This window comes from Eurosta solidaginis, chromosome 3 (genome assembly GCF_040869045.1).
Source record: "Eurosta solidaginis isolate ZX-2024a chromosome 3, ASM4086904v1, whole genome shotgun sequence".
Lineage (NCBI taxonomy): Eukaryota > Metazoa > Arthropoda > Insecta > Diptera > Tephritidae > Eurosta > Eurosta solidaginis.
Window position 1 is genome coordinate 78,987,331 of NC_090321.1, and position 11,003 is coordinate 78,998,333.

The 11,003-nt window shown below is 35.5% G+C and overlaps 1 protein-coding gene across 1 annotated transcript; it reads right to left on the reverse strand.

The window, feature by feature from the left end:
• Positions 1–2,307: 2,307 nt before the first annotated feature.
• LOC137246485 (uncharacterized) lies at positions 2,308–6,103 on the reverse strand. Its single transcript, XM_067777581.1, has 2 exons — positions 5,819–6,103; positions 2,308–3,172 (listed from the first exon to the last, which is right to left on the reverse strand). Exons 1-2 carry the CDS (start codon positions 5,955–5,957, stop codon positions 2,490–2,492), a joined length of 822 nt encoding a protein of 273 aa, XP_067633682.1. The 5' UTR covers positions 5,958–6,103; the 3' UTR covers positions 2,308–2,489.
• Between the last annotated feature and the right edge of the window lie 4,900 nt (positions 6,104–11,003).

Below are 11,003 nucleotides of genomic sequence, written 5' to 3' on the forward strand. Positions count from 1 at the left end.
ACCGTGTTCTCAAATGCAAGCTTCCACATCAAATACATATACATATAAGTACTTCGATATTACGAAATACATTGTCGCGGTGTGAGGCTAAGTATTTTTGCATAAAAGCTTTTTGACCACCACAATACCACAGATTAAGTATAAAATTTCACAAAAATAATAAATTTTTTCGAAAAATCACACAGAGCAGTCATTGTTTACGAATTTAGAAGCAATGAGAATGGCAAATACGAACGTGTATGAAATGTAATGTCAAAACGTATATGCACATGGTTGTATCTATATGCACGAAAATGCTTTAAATCGCATGAAATTGTTAAAATAAAGTTCAAAATAAATGATAAAAACTTTAATATAAATAAAAAGATTCTTTTAATAACAACAAAAACGCCTTATATATTCTATATATATATCAATTGGTAAGGATTATCTCACTTTAAAATTTTTAGCTAAACAATCTAAAGCTTTTTTTTGAAACTGAGTCGAGAACTGTGCGTGTGAATGTACGAATTCAGGCATGCTTAACCAACGAAACGATATCATTTCGTTACGATAATCAACGTTAATAAACGAAACGAAGATCGTCAAATTAACGAAATGATTTCGTTTCGTTTTCTGCCATATCAAAACGAAATCAAATCGTTTATGTTGATTATTAATTTCAAACTATGCTGGCAAAGCTGATTGATGGCGGAGTCATTAAAGGTGAAAGCATTATCCAAGCTGATTGCAACTTTTCTCATGAATTTTGACAGTACGAACATTTCTCAGAGTATTTTTGACATTACCACCAACGAATTACACAAACAAATTACATAGAGTTTGTGTGTGTATGTGCGCTCGTTGTTGCCACCTTACGGCTTCACCATGGCTATAGCATTGCCAGCACAATTCAAACATAAAGTATCACGTTTTCGTTAACGTTTTTAACGTTAACGAAAGCTTTTCGTTTCGGTTAAAAACGAGATACAATTTATCTTGATAATTTCTTTATCGATAATATTTCGAAGTGTTTCAACGGAAACGGTGGAAATTTTTTGATAAACGATTAGCTTAACGTTAAGGTGCATCCCTGTACGAATTTCACTGATCAGCTGTTAGTTGCGCTACTTGGTAAAATTTACTATGGGTAAAATTTTCTATGCTTATTATATTTATCCTCCCCTACAAGAATACTGACTATCATGTGACTATCATCTGATTGTCAGCAATGTCAACATAACGATCAGCGCCTCATACAAACTTTCTATCACGAACTTAAAGGGACTTGCGCAAATGTGATGTAAACAACTTTGTACGTGTGAGTTTTTGTCTCCTTCTTATACACCAACATCGCCTACTGATTAAGTATATAGCCGGACTGCTCACTCTCATTCCTTTTCCTGGATCAATGCTGACACTCTACCTATCAAAAAGTGTCATAAATGATAGTTTACTGTAGATATCAGGTTTGACTGTTATACTATCATAAATGACCATTGTTATATTCCGCCAAAAATTAAACAATGCTTTTTGCTTTTTATTTACTTTATTTCATTACGTTTTTAATTTTGTACGTGATAAAAGCATACGTGCTTCTTATTTGTTTAAAATAAATAGTTTTATAAGAATTCGAGTTCAGAATGTTCAATTTAAATTCAGAAAATAACAAAACAACAGAAGAGCGCTTTCCTCATGCGGAAACACATTTAAAAATGAATCACCACTAACCACTATTATTTTTCGCGCATCAATTTTTTGAGTGCGCCCCATACATTCCGACAGCTTTTGGAATTTTTTAATATTATTTTCGATTTTTTTCTTTTAGCATGGAGCTTTGAAATACTCTTTTTTCATTTTTTAAACTTATTTTTTATATGGTTTTCGTCGGTTGAAAATGGCGGAATTTAAAAAATAACAAAACAACCGTGATAATCATTTGATTGTCATATGACAGTCAGTAGTGACAATATGATTAAATCGGATAAACTGTTCTCGCATACATAAAATTCCGTTGAGAATTATGTATCTGTCCCACATGCATAATGGTATCTGCCGTATGTTCTTTTGTTCTGTACCAGGTGTCCGAAGCTTTCCCAGTTTGAGTCCTTTTTCATGATTATAGGCTGTCGTTGGGAACATGGGGACATGCGTGAGCGAACAAAGGAACATACATAAATTTGAGTATCAATGTTTAAAGAAAGATTTGTGTATCGGATAGATTTAACTTACTTGGGTGATATCGTAGACTAGCATCCCGCAGTACCTATTGAGAGGTCGTAGATCAAAATACTTACCGTAAATTAACGAAAAATATGTATAAACATTTATCATTGTGGCCATTTTATTTATAAATGATAAAATTAATATAATACTTTACATATATTGTTGAGCTTCGTCATTAGCGGCTCCCACTTTTTTAATGACATTTTACACAAACACTGGAATGTCAGTCCCTACAAATACTTTACAATATTTAGTTAAACTTAAACAATTACTTAACCCAATAATTACGTTCTAAATTCGTCAAGTAAAATTTCTTGAAAACGCATTCGGGTCCTTAGTTGTTGTATTATATCCAATTTATTCATAAAAGGCAATAGTGAACGAAAAAATGTTAAAATTTCATTATCATCAGCAATTTCTTTGTACTGCTGCAAATCACTGTGGTTCAAACCCGACTTCAGGGCTACTTTTTTTGTCAGACAATTATATTGTTGAACATCTGATAAATTCAAATCGTTGTTTTCTTCATCTTGAAGTGTATAAACTCTTTTGATATTTGAGACCGAAACGTTACTTACTTTAGGCTCGATCATAACTAAAGGAGGCGGGCCATCAACGAATAGGACCGGGTTGGAGGAGCGTGTAGCGTTTTTCATGCTTGGTTGTTCTTCTTGTATCAAATTTGTAAAACTGTCCTGTGAGATAGTGTACACCTCATCAATATTTGGAAATGTGGCCTCCGTTGCCGATACACTGATTATTGACGGTGACGATTGGGGCGATGCAGTTTTTTTGCCATCAGATCTTTTTGGAGAGTGGAGAGAGGAGTATCCCGCCCTATCCAGCATGAAAGACATGCTCTTATAGTGTACCCAAGTGGGTTTTTCGTTGCCTTTCATGGCGGCAGCTTTCTTCATCTTGACAAATGTATCACGTAAACAGCGCCATTTAGATTTGGCTTTGTCCCCTGAAAACGAATTAAGTATCAATTATGACTTATTTAAATAAAAAAGACAAGTTTTTGTATGTTACTATATTAAGAATGCAAATGACACCAACAAATGCAGGTAATATAAGCAATGAAAAGGCGAATGAGCTGAGAAAGGAAAGCTTTAACAATAGAGATCCCAATAAGATTGAATGGACTCACAGCTATTGTGAATTAAAAAGTGAGTTTCGATCGCGAATTGTAAAACGTAATACGACCCAGTTTACGATGTGTGTTCGAGTTTGTTTGCACGTTCATCGCAGTCTCCAACCGAATTTTCAGGTGTGGCGTTCTTTAAACCTATTCTCAGGTGGGCGGCCTTCACTCAGCCTTCCATATATATATGTATGTATTAGGCCGGGTCGATTTGTGGGGAGGCAAAAAAATCGCCCATTTGCTCTGTGAAAATCATATTCTAGGGATCAAAATAAGAAACTTTGCCGAAGGAACCATACCTCTAAAACGAGCGATTTTTAAATCGACCCGCCCTAGTATGTATGTATATATATGCTTCACATACCCTATTCCCAGTAAGCATAGTACGGGTTAATTTATTAGTTTTACACACTTGACTATAACCTTGGTCAGGAGCCATACGGCAGGTTAGGTTAGGTTGAACTTGCCGGTCAATAAAGACCTCAAATAGACTGAACCAAACGGAAGAACCTCAATCAGGGGCCAGGACATACGTTATAGAACAACTCCGTCCACTTGGCAAATACTAGCAGTTTTCTGGGACCCAGCTTAATTGCTGCCTCGAGATCTGGCAACTCTGCCACCCCTAATAGCTGGAGCCTTGACCTGGCTAGCGCAGGACAGGAACACAGAACGTGCTCAACCGTTTCTTCCTGCACTTGCTGTTACTAACTAGGCCTAACTTATAGGCATGTGACGCCAGAAGGCAGTGCCCAGTCAGTATGCCCATCGTGAGCTTTAAGTGTTCTCTCTTCAGGGATATGAGCCACTTTGTGGATCTAATATCGTAGGCTTTGCACATGATCTTAAAAATTTTGCAGCCCCGCGCTTTTGTCCACGCCTTTCCTGCTTGATGGAACATATACAACTCCTGTCTCCTTTTGATTTCTTCCAAGCGGATTGGGACGCCTTTCGTCGACTCAGCGAGTGTTGCGACCCTCCTTTGCCAACTCATCGGCCTTCTCGTTATCTTCTATATCCCTTTATGAACGGGAACCCAGAAAAGATGTATGGTCCGGCCTAATGCTTCTAATGCTTCTTTGCATTGCAGAAATGATAAAGAACTGTGTGATATTGGCTTAATCGCAGGCGGGCTATCAATATATGTATGTATATTAGACTGGGTCGATTTATTAACCGATATCGCGCCAACGATTTTTCGATAGGATTTTGGGCTCAGGAAAAGTTCCACTACGTATACCCAAAAAAATAATTTTCGAGCCTGTGAAATTAATTTTTTTTTTTTACTTTTTTTCGACTTTGATTTTTAAGGTTTTTACTAAAAAAAATTCCATTTGATTGTAAAATTTTCATGTATACCCTGTCCGACCCAAAAATGTCCGCCAAAAAAGTTGGCGAGAACAGTTTTTTGAAAAAAAAACAAAAAAAAATTATTTTCGAGCCTGTGAAATTTAATTTTTTTGACTTTTTTTAGACTTTGATTTTTAAGGTTTTTTTCATGACGTAATAAAAATTGTTTCATACATATGTGTACCCTCTCCGACCCAAAAATGTCCGCTAAAAACATTGTCGATAAGTTTTTTTTAAATTTTTTGGTTCGGACAGGGTATACATATGAAAATTTTTTTAGTAGGTCTTGAAAAAAACCTTAAAAATCAAAGTCGAAAAAAGTCAAAAAAATGAAATTTCGCAGGCTCGAAAATTATTTTTTTGGGTATGCGTAGTGGAACTTTTTTTCCTGAACTCAAATCCTATCGAAAAATCGATGGCGCGATATCGGTTAACTTCCGTCCATAAAATTCGACCCACCCTAACGTAGGATACCTTATGAATTCCCTACATATGTATGTAAATGAAAACAAACACAAATTTCGGTTTTCCTGCGTTCATTATGAAATGCAAATTTTCAATGTGCGTTATTTCAAAGTGGCGGCAAAACAACGCAAGCGAATTCCTTTGATGCAAGGCGAATTCATTACAGGTGGTGTTATCCCATCAGCTGATTGCTTCTTCTTGATAATTTTCCATACAAAGTCTAGTACTACAACATGTCAGTTAATCGAAATCAATGAACATTTTCTTTTTACTTGACATTCTTCCGCACGGCGAATTGGTTGAATTCGCTTTGCCACCACCTAGTATAGATTCGCCTTGCCTTTGATGATTAATTTTCATTTCTTTGCCTATTTCTTTCATATCAGTTTGTGTATGTGTCGCTTGCATTACTCAAGCGATGAACGTTATTGGCGTCACCGTCGACATCAACGCAATAACGCCACGCAGCCAAACTTCGTCAAATCATTTCACAAAATATTGCTCTCTGTATAAAAAGAAATTTGTAACAATTGAAAAGGGTCTCGCCCGATACAATATTAACTTTTAGGAGAGAAGCAACGAGTGGACATTAACTAGTATACTTATGTATGTATGTACATATGAATTAAAAATTATCATAAAAACAATACTCACTTGAAATATTAAATTTGTTAGCAATTTCCTGCCATAATACATCACCAACTAGCCTCTCCTTACTATTTGGGTAGATGGTTTTTCTATTCCACAAACGTTCTCTTTTGCGAACCTCAGCTATAAAAGCGGCGACATCCATAGCTGTTCTTTACTACACGAAAGCTAAAAAATACTGCGATGACTGCGTTTATTTTAAAGCCGACTGTGCTAGCAATTATCGCAACAAACGAATTCAAAAACATTGTCGCGCGCAACCGAATAAACGACTTTGCAGACCCTGTAAGCCTGTGAATGTTCGCAGATACGTCGTACAGATTTCTATATACATAAGTATGTTCAGTTGTGTACCTCACTTTATATATGTATGCGCATGTATGTTCGCTCATACCAGTGGGGAAGGAAGGGAGAATCCATGGCTTGGTGCGCTTGTATGTTTGCTTTGTGTATACCCAGTATAAAATGTGGGAAGTAGATGGCTCATGCGCACACTGAACAAACCGCAAGAACCGAGTATTAAATTTTCCATTGGCGCTTTTAGCAAACACAAATGTTGATCAAACGTGGAGTATTAATTTTTCGAGCGAAACGTTGAGTATTTTTGATCCAATCAACGGTTGGGATTTCAAGTCAAATTGCGGAGTATACATTAGTAGCGTTCCATTGGAACGATCAGGATCAGTACTATGAGTGTTGGCAGTAATTAAGAATAACAACAATATGTGTACACAATAGTAGGGTGCCTGTTATTTTCATTTAACGAATCGCTCCATAAAATTTTACTAAAAAAGTTAAAACAAATTATCGAACTAATAACTAGTATTATTAGTTCTTAAACCATGCCAAAAATGCGATATATTTTCCATATAAAACTGTATGGGGGTTTGCACTTAAAAAAGCTAGAGTACTAATGCTTACCAAAGGCAGTAAAACACATTCAAAACTGTCGGGAGAGGAACCAAAAGAAACTTTTTGAACTAAATACCCATGATACAAAAAAGAAGGTAGTTCCACTCAAAATTTTTTGACGTATTTGGGGATTTTTGAAGTTTCATAATGTTTGTTGTTTTGCCAGAAGCGTTGCCATACCGTTACTGGTTAAGGCGAAATTGTGGATGGAAATTTCCTTTTGGATGAAAACGCAATGGTCATCTGAGACAATAATAATATGCCTTAGCACCATTTATGTGCATATATATTGATTGAGAATACAGTAAAATATGCAATTTTATGGAATAATAGTGGATAATGACTCATATCTTTATGACAGCTTGACCCCTATACAGAAAAAAAAATACACGAAAAATCCTGTTGTTCTAACATGGCCCTATTATCATGCCCCTACAGTGGATATTTCTCAAGGCATGTTGAGAAAAAGTGTACCTCCAAAGTCTGTACATCTATGTCAATGCTAAAAGGGCACATAATGTGTATAGGCGGGGCTGCCCCAAAGGTGATCCCGGGTACAACGGGCAGAAACACTCTCCTAACTAGTGGCTAACCTGCAGAGCTACAGGGTAATGTTCTCCCTAAAAAATAGTTTAACAATTCCCTCCTAAAGCGCAACGCTTGAATTATACAATAAATAAAAAAATAAAAAATGTGGACTTGTAGCCAATTTATCAAGAAATTGCGGTGTGGGTTTATAAGGACCTCCTTTGAGCAAGCAATTGACAAACGTGTATGTTTTGTCAAAATGTTCTGAGCAAACGTACGGACACTTAAGAAGGCTATATTCACTTGCTTTGCATACTTCGATCCATGTTTCTTCCGCCAAAACAATTTTCAGGAACTCGAAAAACTTATTAAAAACCTTCTTTTCTATGCTGATATTTCGCATTAAAATATTTCCAAGGCTCATTTTTTTCTTTTTTATTTAAAATAACTATGAAAGAAATTTAGTCGTATTCGTTATTATGAAATCCATAAAAATTAGAAAAATTCGTAACATTTTTCAATCTGGTAGCTTGTTTTTGGTGTAATTGTCATTGTCCCCGCAAAAGTCAAGTGGCTAACGTCACACTAAATGGAACTACCTCCATTTTTTGTATCATGTAAATAACTATCGTACCCAGCCTGATATTAAAAATTATACTCCTGTCAGGAGCTTTGTGCAAAAAGCAGTTGAACATTACATTTTTTTTTTGTTTTAACTACATTCGCTCAATGTGTTTATTCCGATATCTGACAGTTCTTTGGCATTTTAAATTGTTGGTGATGATTACCCATGATTCAATTACTAGAGGTTTGTTCTTCAATGACGGCAGAACTTTGACACTCCCAAATTGAAAAATCTGGACGGGTTGCTTTTACGAAGTAAGGAAAACGGGTAATAATTCAATCCCCTTTAACGAAAATTGTAGTACAAAAGTACCTTTAGTAGTATATTAGTAGTGATAAAAAATTTGTAAATGGCAACAGGTTTTGGAGGAAATAATTAATTTTCTACTAAATATTTCATCAATTTATAAAGAGCTATGTTGGTTTAGAATTTTATTCAAAAATACACTATCACAATTTGTTTCAAAAACTCCCTATGTGAGCATAAGTTCAATGCATTTTAACATAAGGGGGAGTTAATGAAAATCATTCTGAGGCGTTCTTCAATCTAATTCTAAAATAGGGCGTTTTTGTGACAAATCATGAAATGGGAAGTTTTTGAAAAATGTTTTGAGATAGGACTATATTTAAAAGGCAGCCGACATGGTCTGCAAAAAAAAAATGTAAAAGAAAATGGCTTATTCTCTTAGAACTTTATATTCACCTTTTTACTCTGAAATTTCGGAAAGCTCCTTTACGTTGAGTATTCATGGAAGTCGTCCGTTAATTTAGAATATTCGGAACACGTTCGTTTCATACTACCTCACGAAGTCCGAATATATCAAATAAGTATATACTACATAATATTCCAAATATAAACCGATTCCCCAAATTCTTAAATGGTGACGAATTTTCCGAACGTACGGAATGAATAAGTTAACATGCTCAATGAGTACATTTCGTTATGGCATCTCCGATATTTACTAATTACATTTTTACGTAAATCGATTTACTAGTCGAGTTTTTGACGTTGAACGATGAATTTTGAAGTGGTTTAGGCTTCGTCTGTTTATAGGTTTACGAAAGTGCACGATTCCTTGATGTCCGTACTTTTCAAAAAATTACCTATGTTCAGCCACACTAATAGATCATGGCATAGTTAATAAATTCATCATAAAATTAAAATAAATGTTCTAAGGAATTATGCACTTCAGTACTTATCGGGGATTTGTAAACTGATTGCTTCCTATTTCTACTACTAATATTTTTCGAAAAATTGCAAAGAAACAACACTGTTAACGGATGTCAATTAGATTTGGGAGCAAAATGGCTGCAATTGTCAAAAAATTAGTCTGTCGAGCAAACCTCTTCTGATTGAATCATGATGATTACCATAATAAATGAGCCAACATGACGGAACGCCATGTGAGCCAAGATTCCGCATTCCGGAATTGTTGTATTTGTAATCGAATTTGAAAAAAAAGTTTGATGACGCAGCGATTTAGAAAGTTTTCGATTTATTACATTTCTCTTATACCTATATGACACTATTTTCATGTATTTTTTCTTGTATTTTATCTCGTATTTTATCTTAAATTTTTTGTCGCACTCCCTCCTAATGCGGCTTCAGTACTGGTGTAAGTGTGTAAACTATATTTCAAAAAACTAACGAAATACAAAGAAAATACCATTTAGTTCATTAAAAACAAACGAGCCAGTTTGTATTTCGATAGGTTTTTTGACATTCGGCCATTTTTGCTTTATTTTTTCTGACACATAAAAATTTTGTTTTTAGTTTCAAAATTTGGTGCATAAAAACACAATTAAAATCAACTTTCTTGTGAAAAAGTTAACCACTAGAGGCCGAAATAATTTTCGCGTGTTATTTACATTGCTGTTATTGTTAAAAGTGTTAATGTAAAAATAAAATGTAAAACATAAACAAAAACATGTCAAACTCACTAATTTTTGGGGAATAGTGGTCTCGCTTTTTCATCATAGAAATTGTTTTTGTGTTTTGAAGTTCCGATAAAGTTTCGTCAGCTTTTTTAGCTTGGAATCCAAGCAGAAATAAAGTAGTGTCATATATGCTTTAATATTTCGCTACCAGTGTTAGGAGTATTTAAAACTGTTACCTGAGTAAACGACTGCGCCAGAGTAAAAATTAAATTTTCGGAGTATATTTTTCCTTCCTTTTTGAAAGCGGGCGAACAACTAATATCAAATTGATTTGGTGGATTGGCAAACCTTTTGATTGTGTTTTTGCAATGTTTCTAAGCAAAAATGATATCTGCCTTAGCAGATGCACATGGAGTCGGCCTAAAACGTGTAGAATGACCAATTAATGCTCCCATTAACACACCACATTCTATCTCCCCGGATATTTATCTATCGCGAAAAAATATTATTATTATTTTCGATTTACCATACATATTTCATGCTCTTTTAATGACAGAAGGTTTCAAGACCGCGGCAGATTCCTGCAGGAACGATAATGGCGACCTGGTAACTGACGTACAGAGTGTGGGGGAAGACAAACCCGATACGCCGATCGCCGATGATGAAAAACACTCCCCGGCATCCAATATCACGGCTAAAAAATCAGAAGGTGCCAAGTAATGACGGGATACCCGCCGGGCTGTTCAAAAATGGAGGCGAAGAGTGGGTTTAAGATAAAGAAGCAAAACAAAGTGGGTATTGCAGTAAATTTTGACAAGACGAAGTACTTGCTGTCATCGTGGGCTTTGTAGCCAAGTCACTGTTGACGGATATAAATTCAAGACTGTGAAGGATTTCGTTCATTTGGGAAGTAGCATTAAAAGCAAAACCAATGTCGGCCTAGAAATGAAACGCAGAATAACTCTTGCCAATAAGTGCTTCTTTAGGCAATTGAAAAATAAATTCCTCTGTCGACGAACAAAATTCTCGCTCTACAAGTCAATCATCATATCTGTCCTGATGTATGGCTCGGAATCATGGAAGGTGTCGAGAGAAAATGAGAGTATGGCTCTTGGAGTATTCGAGAGAAAAGTTCTCCGGCAAGGTTTATAGTCCTATCCGTGATGTCGACGGCGAGTATCGAAGGAGGTATAAAGATGAGCCATATGAGCTTTACGCAGACATGACGATATCGCAGTGATTGAAAATC